The 22,303-nt window shown below is 40.2% G+C and overlaps 1 protein-coding gene across 1 annotated transcript in view; it reads right to left on the reverse strand.

Annotated features, from left to right (window-relative positions):
- CEP112 (centrosomal protein 112) overlaps positions 1–22,303 on the reverse strand; it is a 217,300-nt gene that overhangs the window by 105,710 nt on the left and 89,287 nt on the right. The window contains exon 20 of the mRNA XM_081162815.1: positions 14,986–15,168. Within this exon, the coding sequence (XP_081018941.1) occupies positions 14,986–15,168 (183 nt within the window). The remainder of the gene's footprint in view (positions 1–14,985; positions 15,169–22,303) is intronic.

The raw sequence follows: 22,303 nt of genomic DNA on the forward strand, positions 1-22,303 counted from the left end.
GGCTGCCATCGGGGTTCAGAAGAGAAAGAGCTGCTTAGGGGGGAATGCTGCAGCCATAACTACAGTTTGACATGAGTGCCTGCTCAGAAAGGAGGCTGGGACGCCATGTGGACAATGCTGGGGGATACCTCGCCAGGATCTGCAGGAGGGACTCAGAGGCTCCCCGAACTATCTGCCCTTCTAAATAGTTCTGACATTTCAATTTGATTTGTTCGTGAAACCACCCTCACGACATTCATGAATGTTAACCACAAGTCACTAGTGAGTAGTAGCAAAGAAAAAATAAAAAGGCTTCCCCACCAATGGGTATGCCTGTTATCATATCATGACGAGGTGCAGGGGAGAGAGAGGTCATGGGCTTTGAAGTCAGACAGCCTTGAATTCAAGTCTTAACTCTTGCACTTAAGAGCTGCACAGCTGGGTCTGTCTTCCCTCTGTAAAACGGAGATAATACCTACCTCTTCCCAGAAAGCAGACGGAACAGTGTCTAGCATATAACCCCCCCAAAATAAAACTAGGCCATTTCTAGTTGAAAAAGTTTATATTGCTATAGACAACAAAACCACATTTTAAAGAAAATGCCCTTCTTGTAAAAGTGGATGCTGAAATTTCCTACTGCTCCAGGTCCAATAGCTCCTAACTACTGGCTCCTCCCTCAGGTTGTAACGTCCATGGCCAGGACTGGTCAGGCCTTGAAGCCGGCCCCTGTGTGCCTCTGATAGCTAATGTTGAGCCCAGTCCCACAAGGGCACCAATGAGGCAGCTCAGCAGGTGGGGCACTAGGGTGGGGACTGAGGTGCAGGAGAGGGAATTATAGTCTCAAGCAGGATCAGGTAACAGGCCTGGGAAGGAGAGAACAGATCTCATAGGTGATGGTCTACAGCTTACCCCAAAGAAGCTGAACTGCAATTCTCTCACCTGCCCCCCAAGTTTTCTATGAGGACAGGGGCATCTTGGGGTTTGCTTTCCTAAGAGGGGGCAGTTGGGTATTCCTAACCCTAGACGCAACTTCCAAGGTGAAGGCCGCCTTAAGTATTTCCTGCCTCCTTGTCTGCACTTTCTAAATCTTTTCCTGTCCCCCTCCCCAGATGTCCAAGTCTTCTGACTACCACGCCCCCTGGCACCCCAGGAGTGGTATCTTCAGCAGCTTTCCTCTTCCTTAACCTTCACACTCTTTCCATCCATCAAAACCCCCATTTCTTCAGTGGACTGGATTCCAGTGTGATGACAGCAATCTAATTAGAATCAGTGTCACAAGGTGGTGGCCAGGACAGGTATTCTCTCTACCTCAACACTGTTCAGACCCTCCCTGCGAGGAAGACTTCCCTGGTTCCTTCGGGCTTGCGCAGCCTTCTGACTGGGGACGTGCGGCAGGTGACTAGATGACAGCCATGCTGGCATTTGCAATGCTCTGTGCACTTGCTAAACGGCCTGGCAAGTCTGTGGACTCTCCCAGGGGAGGGCTTTGTCCTGTTTTTTATACCCCCTCTTAGCACCGTGACTGCCACAAGGAGGTGTACAGTGGCTGAAGAATGAACAGAGGTCAGTGGAGGAATCCTAGGAGATACGGTTCCATCTCAAAAGAAATCATTTGTAGCTCTATTCATTTCCATTTTAAAAGTGTTCATGAATGACCTATTCCAGAATTCATTTTATTGTATATATTTACTTTGATTTTTAAATGCAGGTATGAGCTGCCTAGTCAAGGCAAAAAGCATTAAGAAAAGGGCAAGCGAGAGAGAGAGAGCGTTAGCCCAGAGAAATCCACTTAGAGAGAGATGTTCTGAGCCAGGTGACTGACAGGTCCCCGGAAGGTGGTAGGCGGGCTGGAGGGGGAGCCTTCCCGCCGCCCAGGGACTTGGCCTGAGAACGGGGACATCCGAGGGCAGCGTCAGAGCAGCTGTGGCCTCCTCTCTCCTGTAGGCTGATGCTGGGCTAGATGCATCCTCCCTCTGATCTCAGACCCTCACACTCTGGGCTCTTACACAGGCCCAGGCAAAACCTGGTCCTGTTTGCCTCCCTGGGTGACCCTGACAACAGATCGCTGCTTCTCCAGGAAAGCTAGGAAACCTTTGTTGGTCCCCCTGGCAAGGCTCTCGGGGACCTGAACCCTCAGTGCTCCCAGGAGCGGCAGAGGGACCCGAGGCACAGGGCTGGGCATGTAGCTGATCATCCTGCCCACGTCACTAAGGAAGCCCGGCTCAGTGCTGCCACAAATCATGACTGACTGCCACTAAGTGCCCGAGTGCTTCATGCATCGGGGCCTCGTGTTTTCCATCTCTGAAATGGGCTCCCTGATCCCAAAGTTCATGTCTAGCTGCGGATTGCTCTTTGGTGCCGTTGTCTATCTCTGTCGCATGGCCACAGTCCACATGGTAAAATAAATACACAAACATTTATAGGGTTTTTCAAAACTCGTTGCCCATCTCAATTTCTCACAGCAATCCAGGAGCTGGGTATTGTTGTTTTCCCCCGGCTCCTGAAAAACACTCTCCCTTAGCTCCCTTCTTGTCCCTGCTAACCCACTTTCTCAGTCTGCTTGTCTGGCTCCCTTAGGCACTGAGTGTCGCCTCTCTCATCTATGCCCCCTCCTTAGAGAGCTCATCTTCCCGCTGGTACCCATTACCATCCATCCAGGTGACTCTCACATCTTTATAGCCAAAGGAGAGCCCACTTTTGAACTCTAGTCCCGTATTTCACTTGCCTAAGTGACATCGACACCTAAGTGTCCTGTGGCACATCAAACCATGACTCCAGGTCTCCTCTCTCTCCTCACTGTCACATCAGCTCCCCTCACTGTCAGCGCTTCAACTAAGTCTCTCTCATAGCTCACTGGGATGACTCCTGACCAGTCACCCAGCCTCCAGCCGCAGCGCCTTCCAGTACTTAATCCTCTGCTTAAAATTCCTCAGTGACTTCTGACTGTTTACAGTTAGGATCTCTAAACTCGTGTCATAAAAATGCGGGCATGTGACCCAGGGCGAATATATATAATTCTACTATATATAACACTCTTATATTAATGCATTATGTAAATTATAAAATTTGCACAAAACAGGTATTTTAAAAAGATTACACGCAAATACACATAAATAGAAGCTCTGTTTCTTTTCTTCCTATATCCTAATGGAGCCTACTTGGTAGAACCCTGTTTCAAATCATTACTAGAAGGGGCAATGAGCACCACTGAGGTGGAGAAGTGGAAGGGTAGAAATGGCAACATGGATGGAGGTATAACCCCACACGGAGACCAGTGTTCAAGGTGATCCAGGCCAGACTTCTCAACATGCTACAAAGTGTTCCCCAGGTACTGGTCATGCTACCCTCCTGTTTGGAATGCCTTTCCTGTTCTATTTGCATAGCAAATGTATACTCATTTTTAAAGCTCAATGCATATAGCTCCTTCAATGCAACCTTTCCTGACCATCTCTCCAGATCCCATGTCCCCACACCACATCACTGCCATGTTTTCACTTGGCATCAAAGCGCCTTTGTCACTTTATTGCACTTGCTGTATAATGTCTGCAACTCTAGAAGGCCTAAAAGCTGGGCCCACTAGAGGAGGCCATGAAATACAACTGTCCACTTCCAGGCTGGTATTTTCACCAGTTCCTTATTCATCGGGTAGATAAGGAAGGCATGGAGGTGAAGTCTCCAGACAGAAGGGAAAGGGAGGATATTAATCTCCCTCCACCCCACAGAACAGTGAAGAAAGTATCTTTAAAGCCTGATTAAATCATCACACCACTCAGGTGGTAGGATCAGCAGAAAGGTGCCTTCGTGGGGACTCAAGGGCCAGGACAGCTGTCCTTCTGACCAGGGGTGGTACTGTTTCCTATGCTGTGCAGCCTTTGATGTGTGGTAAGATGCACTCCTTGTCCATGTGAGAGGAAGGCATCTTTCCTCCTGTCTGTTGATATGAGTCATATTACCCTCCTTTTATGACAGACACACAAGCCTGTTTCCCCACAGCCTATAAGCTGGGGGCAGCGATTGTTCCGTTTTTAATATTCCAAGGTCTGGTATAGTGTCCTGCACATAGTAGGAGCTCAACAGATCACACTAAATGAATGAATAAATATTACAGATGTGGAAAAGCATGACCAGAGATAGAAAGTGGGTGACTCAAGTTTATGAAGCCAGGAGGTGGAGGAGACTGATCATAAGCCAGCATCTCTGCCTTCCTACTGGATAAGAAATTGGTCATTGCATCCAAGTCCATCCTTTAATTACGATCTATATGCCAATGACATCCAAATTCACTTTTCTGGAATCTCAACCTGCATATCAGCTCCCTGCCTGATACATCTCCACCTGGATGTTTAAGCTGTAGCTCAAACTTAGCCTGGCAATGACAGAGTTCTTGCTTTCATGGTTCTTCCCTCCTAATCATCTTCATATTCAACACGGCCATCTATCCAGCTGCTCAGACCCCAACTCTAAAGACTTCTCTCCCTCATTCCCCACATCTAATCCAGCAGCAGGACCCATTCCCTCAAGCATGGGTGTCACACAGACATCCAGGATGGTACGCAACAGCCGCCATGGCCTTTTAAACACTGAGTCAGATCATGTCTCCTTCCTGCTTAAAAACCTGTCTTTTGATCACATTTAAAATCAAATCCAAATTCTCAAAGGCCCTCCCTGCCCTGTACCTGCCCCGCTCATGCCACATAGGCCTCCTTTTGCATTTCTAGCACACACCACGTTTATTCTCCGACCGGGCCTCTGCACCCCCTGCTCCCTTTGTCCTGCTGGCTTCCCACCATCACACCTGGGCTTAGAGAGTGCTTCCTGGGAGAGGCCTTCTCCAAGGGCCGCTGCATCCCAGCTCTCCACTTTACTTCTCTACCTGCCAGTTACTGCTGTGATGCTCTCCTGTGCATTGGGCTTTATGCTATCATCTGTCTCCCCCCAATTCAAGTGGGAGTTCCTTCAGAGCAGAGAAGTGATCTGTCTTGTTCTTTGCTGTGCCCACATTGGGATCCCCTGGGCCATAGAGGCCATACCCTACACAACCCAGGGACATGTCAGGATGTGAAGAGCAGGTCCTACTGTGTACACCCAGCCCCAGGGTATACACAAAAAGCACTCAAAACAGCACTCAAAGAGTCTTAATTGAATAAATAAATCAAGTTGAATCAAGTCTATGTCTTAGGAAATTCCACATACATAATTCTGCCTGAGCTTTACAGACTGGTAAACTTATGTGGAAGTAAACTTGATTCATATATTATTCAGAGTCACAATTATGCAAATCACAGAGTTCCATTTTGTCAGTATCAATATGGAACAATGAGATTCGAAGAGCAATCAGAATAGATAACAATAATTATAATTTTCACGAGAAAATCATGCAACCCTTATTTCTGAATTGGAGGATTATTTTTTAGGAAATACCAACTTTATGGCACTAGACTGTGATGCTCACTGCCTGTCATGAGACACGGCTAGAGAGGGAGGAGGGCAAGACTGCGTGTCTCCCTGGTTCCCTAAGTCTGACCCAGCATCTGCACATCTGCATATCTCAGGGTTGACTGTAACAGTGAGTGGAACACACTGTACCTCCCGCACTCATGGCTTTGGTCTAAGACAGCTTTGGCAGGGATTTCTGAATAACTGAAGAACAAAAAGCTTTCACCCCTCACACTCCACTTCTCTTGCTGCACATGCCAACATCACTTTATCCGGAGCCATTATAACATTTGCCCAACAAGCGAGGAGAGCATTTACATTACAAAAAGTGTTTTCAGGAAACATTTGGTGAACACATGCATTCTGTACATTAAATGACATCTTTGCAAATAACAAAATAAATAAGGTTCCACTTGACCCTAGGGATCTGGGGTTTGTTTCATTAATAAAGACTGACTTAAAGAGCAAACTTAAGATGAATGAATCACCAGTTGAATTTTAACCTTTTTAAAGACCTGCAACTTTCAAGTATTTCTACTGGAAAATTCCCTTGTTTTGAGATACTAGGCCTGCCTAGACTGTTGGTTCCATGTTCACAGAAAGCTCCTCTGGACCACAGAGCGATAATGTCAGTGGCACACACACACACGCACACACCTTGAGACTAATGCTGCATTGCAAAGGCCCCCGCTAACAAGGAGAGACCCCAGCTCCAGGTCACATACTTCATTCTCTAAGGAATGAATTCATGATCTCACTATCAAACACAACCACAGAGTTTAGGCCTTGACTTCATAACTAAACAAAACAAATCAAAATGAACCAGAAAAATCCCACACATTTTCAAACCCTGCAAGTCTAATGGTGCCTTGCTTCTTTCTGGTTTCTTGTGACCTCTCCCCAACTTCCCAGTATACAAACACCCCAAAGGACTCGAGAGGTCAGGCAACAATGTAAAATAATTGCTCAAACAAGTGAAGAAAAAGAATTTTCGTTGAATTTTAATATTTTTTGCAACTGAGAAACATCTCAAGGTTCACATTAACCCACCCATTTCAATTCTTTAGGCATCAATTAGGCCAATTTTTATTACTGAAAGGTTTCCTCCCAACGACAATATTTTTCAAATGTTTTTGTACACAAATATTAAGTAGTTTGAAAACAGATTATTATTTTCATGTAATGCAGACTATTATTTTCATGTAAAGTCTTGCTCTCCTCCTCAAACAGGAGTTTAAGGTCTCCCTGACATCAATTTCTGTCATTTTCCTCATGAAAAATGCTCAGGTGTTAAATATCTTTCGTATCATGCAACTAGGCATGATTCCAATTAGTCCTGAATGGAGGCCAGAATGACAGTTTAATAAGCCTCAATTTGCCAGCCCTTTGAACATGAGATGATATCATCATTTTGCCAATCATTTCTTGCACTTGGGCTTCAACCTCTCTGTCACAAAAAATTACCTCGAATATACAAATAAAGACATCAGTGATGTCCCTTAGAGGACTGGCTGAGTTGGAAAGCCAAAGATGGCTTTTCCAAGACATCAAGGCAGAAGAGTTGCTCACCCAATATTTCCTCAAAGATGGTCTCTGCCAGCAGCCTCAGTAATTGCGCCACGGCGGGCGGGGGAGAACAGTGCTCTGAAACGGCTGGAGGGGGCCTCCTCAGGCCAGCGGGACTGACATCCCGCACGTGGACAGTGACTTACCTCTGCGGTATTTCATACAAAACATGGATTCAGCTGAAAACTTTTCATTTTTACAAAAACAACTAGAATCAAGCCAAAATCACATCAACACAAACTGTTTTTGAGGATTCTAAAGAAACACATTTTCTAATTATTCCTCATATATTTATGGAGAAAGTCCTCATGTTTGAGCTTACTTGGTTCACTTCTGAAAGGTTTTGACGAGCTGCTGTCATGCAATGGAACAAAATGCATGGGTTTCTTTAGGGGGGAAAATACTAACTTTGAGGTCTTTGAGATTTAAAGATACATTCCATAAAATGAATGGATCATATGTAATATTCCAAATTAATATGTGATTATATCAGACATTCACCTATAAGGAGCCATTCACGACAAGCCCTATTCACCGGATTAAATGCACATTCCTGTGCCATTTTTACAGAGACCGGCCAGCCCACTGACCTAACAGCTTACTACACTTTACTCTGGGCATATCTTCTTATTTTGGTAATAATGTGAAAACCTAAAGTGAGCCCATTCCAGAAGCATATTTATTTTTCCATTCTACAAATTCTGAAATTTGTGGGGAAAATTCTATTCCAAATAAAATATTAAGAAACACATATCTCTTCAGAGTTTAATTTGTCTCGGAACAGACACACAGCCCTGGCTTGTCGCTTTGGAGAAAGGGTCAGACTACTGGCGACAACTTGATTTGGTTTACATGGTCTGAGTTATGGGTATCAGTATTCTAAATCTAGCAATGTAGTAGCAACCCCAAATGGAAAATATAACAGAATTTAGGCAGAATAAATGAAATTCAGAGACAAAGAGCTCATACATAAGCAGAAGCATGGGCCACAGGCCTTTGCCCTGAGTCTCAGCTACATTAACTACTAGTTATGCAACCTTGGGCAACTGACTTATGCTTTCTGAGTCTTTTCATCGATAAATTGGAAATACATACGGCCGTCTTCTGACCCATGTAAGAAGGTCAAAACAGTTTCCAAATGGGAAGTACAACCCTTATAGGGTGCTGGAAGGATTGAATGGAATGATGCATGTAAGAGACCTAGCAGAGCGGGTGGCGCATGGGAAGCATAATAAATATGTGTTGCTGCTGCTGCTGCTAAACACACAAGCGTAAGACTTGGGTGTGGTTCTAGGAGCTGCTGCTTACTCGCTGGGACTCAAGCCCCGTGACTCAATCACGACTCTGCAGCAATGTCAAGTATGGCAAATCACTGAAAGAAATGCAAATTGCGATGAAATTCTCAGTTTGGGGAACAAAGAACGCCAGTGTCTGTCTCCCATGCTAGGCAGAGATGCACACAGAAGGCTGCTCCTTTTTTGCCATGTCTAAGTCTCTCAAACAATCCAAAAGCTTTCTTGAGAGAGGCTGTGAGATAAAGGGCACTGAATTAAGATTAAGGAGCCCTGGCTTGCTAGTCCTGTGACCTTGGGAAAGATAATGTCCTTGAACCACAGGTCCTTTCTCTGTAAATGGAAAATAATTGGATGTGCTCATCTCTTTAGCTCACTTAATCTCACTACACTATTGCTGGATGCTTAGACACCTGATTATGACTAAAAGTTCCTTGTCTGGCGGAACATATTATATATACAGATTGGTGTTCCTGGACAATCTCCCCGATTTTCACCACTGCAGTTACCACATTATACCCCCTATTTTCAGTATCTCCAGCATTGAATTATTACTTCTTCAAGAACAATATTACTATTTCTAAAAAACCTATTAAGTATAATGAGAACAAAAGACAGATTTTTAAAACAATCATCATTAACTGACATGAGGTTGCTAATTCAAAGGGAATATTTTATATGCTATTTGGAAGGTTTGTCTTTAAAAAGAACATTCTTTATCTGAAAGTGGACCACATGCCATAGAATGTGGTTTCCATGGTAACTGCCACATTTAAAAAATATGCACAGGACTAAAGATACACTGTATAATACTTCTACAAATGGATCATTCTTAGAGAAATCAATTTATTGGGCTCAGCCTGTTTTTTTGCTTTTTAAACTTAATATAATTTTATCCATAATGAGGACCAAGTTGAATTATTTATAATAGTTTAATTACAGGTATATATGCTAATCTTGTGTTTATAAGATAAAAATAATTATAGAATTTAGAATTATAATGAAAAAAAAACTGGTGACCTATAAAAAATGTAAACTTTACCTGAAAGGGCATTTTTCTATATTTTCTCCTAATTATGTACCTAAGAAATAGTATTCTTATACATAGTAATATATATATATATATAAAATGATGTATAAATATAATATATATGATTAAGTTCATACATAATAATATTAGACACAGCACTATTGGATACTAAATCCTTCCATCAATGCATCTATGTCAAAAGAGAAGAAGGGCTTTGGTCCTATTTGGAAAATTCTGTGTCACCCATGCTTCTGATGTCAGAAAAACAGTATTTCCCCCACAGGCTTTTAAAAGTGGCTTAGTTAGGAAAACCTCTATGTATATTTTAAATGTACACAGAAGGTTCTCAGGATACCTTAACACTATGCACTCAGATGATGCTATGAAATTTCATCTAAAGAGAATAAATTAATATTTGTAACGTGTGGTTTTACCACAAGTCCATTATTTGTGAAATAATGAAGTGAATTGTTCAAACCATTTTCCCACTACCTCTTCTAATGTCTGACATTAAACAAGGTGAAGGGGTTAAGAAGAGAAAAAAAAGAACCTCATAGGCACAGACAAGAGCATAGTGATTACCAGGGGGAAAGAGGAATGTGGGGAGGTAGGAGAGAGTAAAGGGGGGTAAGTGGCGATGGAAGGAGACTTGGCTTTGGGTGGTGAGCATACAATGCAGTGTAAAGGGGATGCACTACGGAATTTTACACTTGAAACCTACATGGTTTTAATAACCAATGTCACCCCAATAAATTCAATAAAAAATTAAAATAAAAAATGATATAAAGACATTATGTACATTGCAGCAAAACCCACTTAATACTTAAAACCCACTTAATCCCACTTCTCTTCCCTCTAAGACAAACAGCACAGGGTGTCAGGGGATGAGTATCAAAGAGTGGTGTGTACACAGCTGGAAGGCCAGGCAAGCACTCTGCTGTGACTGTGTGTCACCAGGGGGAAGGAGGAACACAAAGCAGGGTTACGCTAACAGCAACAGCCTCATCACATTGGGGGAAACACAGTTTACATAGTTTGCCTTATCCAAGCAATCAGTCCAGTTTGACCCAAAGATATAAAAACGTTTCCTACCTCAAAACCAAGCAAACTATATCAGTGAATAAATACTGATGATGAAATATTATTTTGGTTATGCAGGTAGGATATGAACCTATTTCATGAAAGTAAATTAAAGAACGTAAGGTTTCCTACCAGATTTTATTTCCAAATGTTTTAACATATAGATAACATAATCAGTTATTCTGATCAGTGTCCTTTAAGTCCCATGTCAAAAATTTCTCTCTAAATTGAGAGCTAGGGAAAGAAAGCATGAACTGGTATGATTTTTTTCATTCAATAATTAGAATCGCACAATTCATCATGTTTCCCTTTTTGCAATGGCTTCTAGGCAAACTCAGAGCTCAAACTTGTACTTAACAGGAGTATTTTTTTAATGTATGGATTTTCTGATGTGGTTAATATCATTTATTGCATAATTATTATTTTCAGTTATATTTTACCCATCTAAGCATGTCTTTATTATAAAATGCTGCCTCTCAAATCCTTTTTGAAAGTAGTTGGCATATAAAGAAATTAAAATCAAGTATTTTCAATAGAAAAATGCTTCCCCCCAAAAGCCCAAAGACTGTGTGTAGGTTTAACAACACTGATCGGCACATACATCTTGTTAAATTTGTCCTTAGGCAATCCTTGCAGAATGACAGCTAGTGCTTAATGCACCACACACACCACATCAGGTTATTAATGGAGACTTTAATCTTGTTCGCAGATTCCCAAACTCATGGAAAATAATTTTATCGAGAAATAATTTTAAAAATTAAAACTGTTTCACCACATGTATCTTTTATGGAAAACTTTTTGGTAAATAGAAGAGAGGAAGAAGTGATTTCTGAAAATCCCACATTTTAGAATGAGTGGACATGACCACTTATTATGCAAAAACTGTTCATACTAGAATTGTAATTCTCAGTTTAGGGAATCGACAAAGGCATAAAAATGCCAATGTTAGGCAAGACCTGTCCTACCAGCTATGAATTCTAAGTCCAGTATATTCACATATCACTGATAACCCTCAAGCCTGTGGTATCTCACTTCCATTATACTGACGGTGGTTCACAGTGGCTGTTACGGTTACCCTGACGCCACAATGCGTCTACACCTCAACAGGTCACATCGACAGCTGTCCTAAGGCAGTGACACCACCTCTGGGGTGGATCACAAAGGTTCTCTGTAACAGTCTCAGACACACCACTCACTCTGGCAACAAACAAAAGATCAAGCAATCTGTAAGTGGTTCAGGGGCCTAAAAGAGTACCGAAGGGATCAAGGAGCCTATGTTCTGTTTTTCTTCTAACTCAAAGGGGAGAATTGTAGAAATTATTTTACTACATTGCAGTTCAATAGCAAAACAAGAATTACACGTGAACTTTTATGTTAGAGGATGCTTTTCTAGAATAATCATGATGAAAATATAAATTCTCTTTGTATTAAAAAACATGAGTGGATCAATCAAATCCCTCTGCAAAGTAATTTCAATAAGAGGGATCTGGCAAAGGAGAATATCTGACAATGAGGTTGTGAATTTCTATATGCCTCAATATCTACTGATCTAGATGCTTTTTCTTAAACATTATGACATTAAGTAGGTACCAGACTAAACATCTTGTATGAGGGTGGCAAATTTAATGTGAATTTCAGCAAATCACAGCAAAACACAATCCTACCACCAAAAATCAAGGTATATGACAGAAATATAATATATGCATAGAATAATTAGCTAAACACACCAAATAAAATGAGAGGTATGGTTAATTGCCCTTATTTGCATTATTATACCTTATCATTTCTTTATAAAACAGAAATTGCTTGAATAACATCTAACCTATAATAATCATATAGCATATTCACCGAAAAGGACTTCCTAGTTGATATATATGATTCACCTTATGGTAGGTAACTATACTTTATAATAACGATTTTATTATCAATATGCAATATATTACTCGTTTAGAAAGGCCAAAAGTATATTGTATGTTTAGTATACAGTTTTTAGCACACTGTGTGCATTTAAGAATCTGATGGAAGGAAAGCGGCAAACAATGGCGTGGATTCCAGGAGAGCCGTGGTCGCCTCTGGTTAAGTATTTCAACCAGTCCTTTCTACAAAATGGCCTCCTTTGCTAACGGAAGCAGCCACGCACGAGCTGAAAGTCAAAGCTCTCTGGAACCAAAATAAAAAATTATACAACCCAATATTTAAGACCCCTCTGTTTGTTCTGCATCAAACCACAAAATAGTGATATGGACAAAAAATCTATTTTAAAAAGTATATGCCTGCTTTGTTCTTTGACTCCTGGGAATGGAATTCAGGACTTAAAAGGCATTATACATTAGATTCTTTAGAGCACAACCATGACAAGGTATATTTGGGAAATTTAGGAGTTACCTGGAGGTAACTTTAAAATATCCTCAATGAATGACCAAAAATAAATACAAAATATTACCATTTTGGCATACATAATAAGATTTTTTAAAATATAACTTATTGATAAAGTGTTTAAAAATATATTCTAAAAATTAACTAAGTATATCTTATAAAGTCATCATTTTCATTTTGATGAAGAAAGCATTTGGCCCGTTTCCATTGCTTCCAAGCATCCCCAGGACAGCAATTCCAATTGTTTCAAGACAGACTCAAAATATGAGAAATATAATCCTGTGCTACAGCATCTGAAGGAGTCCATGGTCCTCATACTTAATGTTTCAATTAGAAGAAATTCAATTAATAAGCTTATTATACTCTCCCTGTGGCTTAATTATAAGTAACAACTCTAACATTTCCCTTTTGTTATCGTTGGGTGAACCGCACCCTATATATGGCAGATACAACATATGCCAAAATCACAAAGATTTCCTCTGAATTTGGCCGCCACTCGTGTCAGCTTTCCACAGCAGCACGGAAACAGTAGTAAGTTATATAAATTAATGGATTTTATTGTATCAATCATTCAATTCTACTAGGCAAATAGACACTACACTGACAACTCAAAACATCACAGAATACAATAGTAGACTTAGCATCATCATTGAAGGAGAAATTAATTTTGAAAATCTTCTTAATAAATTGTATGGCTAACAATCAAAAGATCAGCATAGATTTTATAAAAACTCTAATGAGGCTGGTGCCAAAAATCTAACACACGATTTTACTAGGAACCACCTGACTATTCTGGTACTATGGCTACAATAATGACTACATTCTTAGTCAGCAAACCCCATAAAACAAATTGAAAAATAATTTTCCTGTAAATGTAGATTATTGATAAAAAAAATAAAGTAAAAGTCTGTGCTGAGAATATCTATATTGCCCAGTCATTATCCAAAAGTAAAAGACTCAAGGTCAAATGAAAAATAAACAATAACTCCCATTCTTTGCTTTACCGCCTCCCACCCTCCACTCAAGAAATTAACATCTACTTCATCAGTAGTATTTTCATGTTTAAATCATTAGAAAATTGTTTAAGCACATATTAAAACAAATAGGAGATTTATTTCATTGTTTAAAAATTATGTTATTTGGGGAGGAAGAGTAACTAGGAAGAAGCTTATGTGTGGTATGGGTAATATGGTTAGATTTCAATGGGAAAAGAGCTATTTAAACCTAGTATGTTATATGCATTTATTGGAAGAGAAAACGATATTTTTATTGTTATCAATTGCTCTTCAATTTCTCTTTAATAAAATTTCACAGCAATCTCCTCGAGAGAATATACTAAAGGCCTTTGATTATATATAGGGTGGGGCAAAAGTAGGTTTACAGTTGTGAACAGGTGAAACAGTTTATTCTTGTGTTATTATTGATTAATTATTGTATTACTTTCCACACAAACAACTGTAAAGCTACTTCTGCCCCACCCTGCATGCCCTAAAGAATGTATTGTACTACAAAGATACACGCTCAGTAAGACTTTTTTCATCTGAAATTTATAAAGATAATTTTCCATGCTGACAGCGCACATTTCATCCATAAGTTTCAAGAGTCAAATGCTACCACAGCTGGGGGTTATTCTGCCAAATGGCCTCCAACAGGGACCACAGAGATGGAGGCTGGGAGGCATGTGTTCCGTGCACGAAGGGAAAGCAACAGACCTGATGGGAAAGAGCCCTTCGCTGGAGTCATTTTTATCAATTACCATCTGAGTGATCTAATCAAACATAGAGTCTAATGAAAAAAAGCATCACTAGGAAGCAAAAGCAAATTTTAAATCAGCTGCTTGATTACCTGCAGAGATTAAAACAAAAAGCCAGGAGTGAGGCTGATATATTTCATAGGGATTTGCTAAGGCTGAGGGGAGGGGGAAGGGGCAGCTACCTTTAAAAAAATCCATCATGAAAGGAACTGAGACAAGATTATAAAAAAGGGGCCAAGTTATAGCGCACCATGGGATTTTTAATCTGGCTACCTGTGGTTTCTGTAGTTAAAGCCTCATTCATCCCTCAAACGAGGAGGGGGGCGGAGGAAAGAAAACAAAAAAAAAATCACATTTATATGTCAGTTTTGCAAATGATCAAACAGCGTGCACCAACAAGAATCATAAGAGAACATTAAACGCTGATGACTTTTTAAAAGATGCCCGTCCTATGAAATGGTATTGATAATTACCTGTGAATCTCGCTTCCTGAACTCTTGAATTTGATTTTCGTGCTCCATATTGGCAGCGCGGAGCTGTTTCTCCAGGTTTTCAATTTCCCGTTCATGGTCCCGGACTAGGCTCCCCTTCTCTGCGTTGTGCTGCTGTAATAGGTGCGTCTTCTCCTGTTCGTGCTCCAGCTTCAGCTCTACTATCTGATTGGACAATGAGGAGGACAGTTCATCAACAGAACATCCTTGTCGTCATGACAACTCACGGACAGCTTAATTTTTCTCTAATTTGTCCAAGTTGAAAATTTTATTTTTGCGTCATTATTACCTCACCCTTGAATACTCTCATTTGGGGGGGGAGGGGGTTACCCAAATCTCCTAATATTCACGAATATTCAAGACAGTTGGGCATATTCAGTAAATCCTTCAGCAATCTGTTGACACAAACGCCTGAACATTGAAAAAAAAAATTATGTTGAATGCTAGGTATTTCCTCCCCACGAATTCGGATATTACTGATCAGCAATGGTTATAAATGGTTAATAGTTAGTACGCTTTGCTTTTCGCTTAAATATATACACGTACGAGCAGCAATGAAATCGGTCCATTTTCTTTACGATTTTCAAATAAAAGGTCGGAGCTAAATACGCATCTGGATTATTGTATATACAGTTGTCTTTCTAGAAATAAAATGATAAATTTCAAAGCTCTATTATCTCGTTGTCAGCCACGGTACACCAACACAAACAGATGTTATGTGCTCCAGGAGGGCACCTGCTGTGCCGCAAGCTTGCGCCATGATTTCAGAAAAAGCATTCTATTCTCAGGATCCTTTCCCAGTCCACTCCACACTGGAGACTGTGACCTTGGCCAGTCTGAGCCTCTCCCTGCAGGCCTGAATGGCAGCCGGAGACCAAGGGCCTGGTGGCCGCAGCTTTGATACTAATCCTCCCAGACTGCGCACAATGGCACCCTACCTGGCCTGCGAACTATAGGCAGCCAGCTGCCTTTGAAGCAGGTGGTGAAAAGGGGCTGCAGGCAGCCAGCTTCCCCAGGGAGCTCCGGGCCACACAGCTGCTAAGAACAGTCACTTGGACTTTTCTTCAGTTTTGGTGGATTTCAGTGGAAAAAACTGCCGTTATCTAGAATATGTTGTGTTATTTTCGGCGTGAGAATCCATCTTCAAAAAAGCTAACAGTAGGAGCCTGCTCCAAATCGATCCTGTCTCGTGCGCTGAATCACCAGCCTACCTTATCTTAAAGCTATAGCAGTCATTTCTCCAGGCACGCATGCCGCACTCGATTTCAGAAGTGATTTGCTTCTGAGATTTACAGTTCTCACCCTCTACTTGCAAATTAAGAATCAAAACACAACTTAAATTTGCTTTTAGTTTAAACACAGGTTTAAAATTTGTTTCCTGATTGTGATTTGTAATGTTTCTTAGAGAATTGAGAATTCAACCATACATTTTTTATTATACTATTTAGAAGAAAGAAAAGTATACTACCTCTTGAATATATATGCTTATCAGAACAAAACAATGTATAAAACAATATGAAAAAAGTTATTTTGCATCTGAGAATAAAGATGCATTCTAGTGAATTTATGTTTATTTAAACACTATATCAAGTAGTAAAGAAAAGTTTTCTCTGATTATTTAAAATAAATGTGCATGTTTTATTCTGTGGGTCATACAACTACAATGTTAATCTCAACAAAAGAGAGAATTTAAAAATTTATTGATATTACCGCATTTTTTTCAGGCAGCCAAGTGTATGAATTATTGAGTAAATGCTTTTAGTCCTTGGGCGCATTATTTTTATTGAGTGATATGCTATTAAGCATCATTATAACAAAATTATAAATTTTACTGAAAATCATTTAAGTATGTTACACACTGAAAGGAAATAAAAGTGGAAAGTTCTACTATGACCTCAAAAAGCCTCAGAAAAACTGGGAGAATGGGTATGATTTAAAACTGACAGATTCAACACTTTAGGGAAAAGTAACCAACTGACCTATAATTAAGGCACAAGAATTACAGATTCTCCCCCACCCCCCAAGAGAAGACACATGACCGGAAGTTGCTGTGAGGTCATTAGTAATGGTGCCATCTCTCTCCCGGCTTTGGGGATAAGGCACTTTCAGAATAACTTTCTGAGCCAGTTAAAGAGTTCTTTCTAACAGACAGATCGATGGCCCTGCCCATATTCAAATTTGAGTTTATTCTAAAAAATCAGGAGTAAAGGAAATAATAGATAATGGAATTTCAACCTAAACATGGATGGTCATAAATTATTATTTGTTTGTTATTTTGTCAAGGCCTGTTGTTCAGTGATGCTAATTAATGAATAAATCTCCAAGTTGCTGGAGCCTTTTAAAGTCAAATAGCTCAGGCTTGTCTTCTTGAACCAACACTGCTTGGCCAACTTCTAAATGCTATGAGCCCTTTCTGGTCTTTGCCTAGGTTTCTTCACTGTCAGGATCTTCTGGCAGGTATGTCTCCTCCTGATAAATGGGAGAGTCCAGGAGAAAAACCCAAATGTTCTGGAAACATCCTGATGATGGATTCATAATTACAAAGGCCATCATGAAGGTGGATCTAAGTTTAAATTCAAGGTCTTAGTTGTTCCTGGGCCCTTTCATAGATGGAAATGTTAAAAGAATACTTGGATTTCCCAGTTTGGTCCTTTACTTATGGGCACATCTCGAAGGTAAACAGGAACTAGCATATAGCCTCCTTACCTCGGACTACTAGGCACTTCTGGTTAACTGACAATAATTTTTAAAGGACTCAGAGGTGACCAGGAGGTGGTGAATCATGGAAAATGCAGAGGATGTAAAAACAGACAGCATCCACAAGGATGAATGTTGAGTGGCTAATGTGGTCTCTAAGACAAGGTGGTCCAGAGCCTACAATATATGCTACAGGGGAAACAGGATGCACCATCACCACGGAACCTGCTTAGTTAAGGCTGGCTAAAGACATCCCAGTAATATAGGAGGAATAGTTTCAAGTTCCCTAATCCAAAAGCACTGAGTGTGGGCCAGGTAACTATACTTGCAGTGCCCACTCTACAGGCACTAAAGCAGATTGCTATGTCTTCCAGGGACAAGGAAAGTGATGAGCCCTCACCTGCAAGCATCTGGCAATCCCTTTAGATACTGAGCTTGATGGCTTGGTGGCTGGGGTTTGGACGAGAAATTGTCATCTTTGTAGGTCAGAATAGAAAGCAAAGAAGGGTCCTGCTCCATCTACTATGCTACCCATCACACACCCTGAATGTGAAGTTCAAGAGTAAAGCTCTGGAGTTCTGAAGTCCCTGCCAGCACAGCTCTCTATCCCAGACAAAATCACTTCGCAGTCTTGATGATGCTGTTCCCATTCCTACAGAGGCTTCACGGAAGTGCCAAGGGCAGGGGCACATTCCAGGCCCCGAGAAAGACCAAGGTGGCCCTGCTAGATACCCAAGCCTCTGAGGTCTTGGAATATATATTTTAAGTCCTGGTAGCTGTTTTACAGTAAAACTGGTGCTAGCAAATATGGCCTGAACGTGTTTTAATAATCTCATACAGAAAAAGAAAAAGGGATGGAATGAATCATTACTTCTCAGTACACAACACATCCACTAATATCCCTCAATGTCCGAAATTCTGAAACCAGAAACAAATAACAGAAGTGCTAGAGAGTACCCAACGCACAAAAAAGGAAAATTATGGTGCAAAATACTAACGAAAATACGCTCAAATGTACCAAATGATTAAGTCTATATTCTACAAGTCTTGGTATAATGGGTTAAAGCCCTAATGAATGTAAATATGAAAGTTGAAGAGCTTGGAGTGATTTAGAGGCTCCTGAGTACAACATTAATCTCAATCAGGAATCTTTCCTATAACACTCTGATAGTCGGTCACTCAGCTGCTGCTGGACTGGTTTTAGCAATAAGGCAACAACCTTAGACCAAGGCAACTTGTGCCTCATGCTGAACACACCTGGCACTGGAACTCCTGGGTAAAGATAGCAGGGGAAGCTGAAAACTGTAAAAAGGAAAACAAACACAGATGTTAAAAACAAAACAAGAGAGCACTCACTGGCAGCAACCAAACAAGGAAAGAGGATTATCTTGGCCGTAAATTTCAAAAGGCGGTAGTCAAGGAAAGAAAGAGAAGGTTCTGGCATGGTTTGGTAAGACCTACTATTCTGTCTCCATCCCCCAGAGGTAGAACTGCTAAGTTGAAATAATGGTGGGGAATATTCTCTAACACCCCAGCTTTGGAGAGAAATAGACTGAAGATCAATCATTCCCTTTTCCCTGTTGTGCCAGGAAATAGGAGGGTAATTGCATGGGATAGACATGGCTGCTAGAAAGAGATGAATAAAACTGGGAAAGTGAAAAACTAGGGCTTATTCTTCCTGACAGAATCATGGGCTTCAAAGCTCCCATAAAAAAGAAAAAACCCTCCGACACAGAGCACAAACCCTGGTGTAGGACATCAATAAAATGTTAAGAGAGCAGATATTAGCTTCTCTAACAGAAGTTGCTCAGAGCTCCAAGTTCTCCTCCTCCATCCTTATAACCTCAAGCTATAGAAAAGTAAATGCAACAAAATACCCACGCCCTCAAGCTGAGGCTCGGAGGAAGATAAAGACAGAAAAGGAGTCCCAGAGAATTCAGGCATATTATATCAGAACAAGTAGTAGATTTGGACAGAGCTGCCCACATTAAGCCCAAGCAAGATGAAGGAAAAAGTATCTGGACAACTGTAAATTTATTACATCGGGGGGAAAAATGAACTGAGCAAAAAAAGGGAGGAAAGAAGGAAGGCTGGCCCATCATTCTGGAAGGAAGGAAAACATACCTTAAAAATCAGAAACGAGTAGAGTGATAGGATAACTTATTAAGGATGCAAGTGCAATGAAAGAGAACTCCAAGACGGAAAGATAAAACAACAAACCAAGGATTAAAATAACTCCATCACAGAATTCCAAAGTAGGAACAATAATAAGCTGAAAATCTAATCACTGACATAGACAAAAGACTTGAGAGAATCATAGTAAAGGCCCAAGAAGGAGGTGAGAAGATGAAGTAGAAAGAAAATAGAAAAAGGAAATCTGTGTATACATAGATATGGTATCAGAAAATTTCTCTGAAATGAATGGAGAGATGAATGTGTGTACCAAAGACGTATATTGTATACCAAGAAAAACAGATTCAGATTGAGGAAAAGAATGGCTGAGGACACTACAACTAAAGTCAAACATGGAAAAACAAAGACTATAAAATCCCAACTACTAAAAAAAAAACACTTGAGGAGGAAATTTGGGCAACCAGGAGATAGCTAAAGAATCTGTATTAATAACAAAAAGTAGTTGCCACAAGATAGTGGAATAACGTGTACAAAGCTTTAGGGTCAGAAAGATGACCAGAGAATTTTATTCCCAGCCAAGCTATCCTTCAAAACTATAGTGATTTCTCAAGCATACAAAAATGCACTGAATACAACAATCAGAAGCCCTTCTTGAAAAAAACACTATTTAATGATGATATCTCACTAGTTAACAAATGAATCAAAATAAAGGACTCAGATATGGAGAAGCTGTGCTAAAAGTCCTGGTGGTGGGTATATAATTGATTCAAATTAAAAAACTATCTGTATATAACTGTGAGAATTATGGTTATAGAACAAAATATAAATGCTACAAACTTCCACAATGTACAAATAATACTATAACTGACAAAATAGAGTGGTAGGGGTGGGTGGAAGGAAGTGTAAGCATGGTAATTTTATTTTTTTATAGTATGGAGTGAATTAATGCTCTCAAAAATTGAATCATAAACTCTGAAAATGACTCTAACCTCAATGTATTTTTAATCTACTTCTTACTGTTCAAAGAAATCATCTCTCATTATAGTAAAGAAACATTTTCTAAATTTCAGAAATTCCTTCAATTCCCCTTGTTTCTTTACGTAAACTGATTTCACATAAAATTAAATATTTTAATAAGTGGCAAATACAGCATGATCCTGTTTCTAAAAATATTATTTCTAAAAAATTATTCTTTTATCTATTTATCTATCTCTCATATAAATTTCTGAAATGATGCTCTATAACAGTGTTGGGGAACCTGTCTTCTGCAAAGCACCATTTGGATATTTATAACATCATTCACAGGCCATACAAAATTATCAACTTAAAAATTAGCTGTGTAAAAAGCTCCTAGATTTATTGAACTTCAAGCCCTGCCTGCGGTTGCCTTGGCAGGGCCAGACCAAATGATTTTGAGGGCAGGGCTCTATACAGGCTGCAGGCAGGACATTCCCCACCCCTGCTCTATAAGATTAACAATAGTTCTTCCTAAAAGGTAAGATTTGGGTAGAATTTTTGCTTCCTACATTGAGTGAAGTTATCATGTCAAATGGTGACAGCTCCCTTTGAGGGAATATCTTTATCAAGGGACATAGTCTCCCTTCAAACACATGGGTTATGGGTCTGTGAACTGTGAACTTAGATCTAGAAACTTGAAGGACCATGGTTTTCCACTGAAATGGAGAATTGTAAATAGTAAAATTACCAACTATTGTGAATATGCTGCCTATTTAAGGAAGAGACAAAGGTCAGTTCAACATTGTGAACAATTAATTATACACATCAGACTAACAGGAGTTCAAGGGCACTTTGCTTTGAAGTGTTAGCCACTGAAATACAGGAGCTTTTCTATAGGGCTCCGGGTAACACTTCAGTTCATCCCACCTCCTCCCACTCAAGGGCTCCCTGTGAACACATTTGCTTTTTGTGAAATTTAGCACTACTTTTACATAGTTCATAAGACTCACGGCAGTAAGATCCATACTCAAAGACAAGAGCATCATGCCCTGGTTTTTCCATTTAAGAGATACAGACTTAGATCACCGGGTCATGTCTCTGAGTAGTTTCCCATCTGCATTTGCAAAACAGCACACTTGAAATGTCAAAATAAGTTACCAAATTCTCCAGAGCTCCAGAAATTTAGCTGAAGTGGAACAGTCTATTGCAAAGTTAGCACCATTTCACTGGACTGATTTTATGGCCTTGCTAAAAGATGTTGGGATCTTTTTTTAAAAATTGCAGTTATGACATAAAATGTGCTATTGGACATTACATCTAATGAGAGATAAAGACTCCCTTAAAGATAAACTTAGAAACAATCTGCTTTGAGACCTTGGAGTTAGAGGAAAAGTACATTTTAGCACAGAACATACCACAGTATGGTCTGATGTTCTGAACAACTTCTTAATAGAAACAGGCACACACACACAAAAGTAAAAAGTCAGCAGTGCATCAAGAGCAGAAATAGAAT

This window comes from Miniopterus schreibersii (assembly GCF_964146895.1).
Source record: "Miniopterus schreibersii genome assembly, chromosome: 16".
Taxonomy (NCBI): Eukaryota; Metazoa; Chordata; class Mammalia; order Chiroptera; family Miniopteridae; genus Miniopterus; species Miniopterus schreibersii.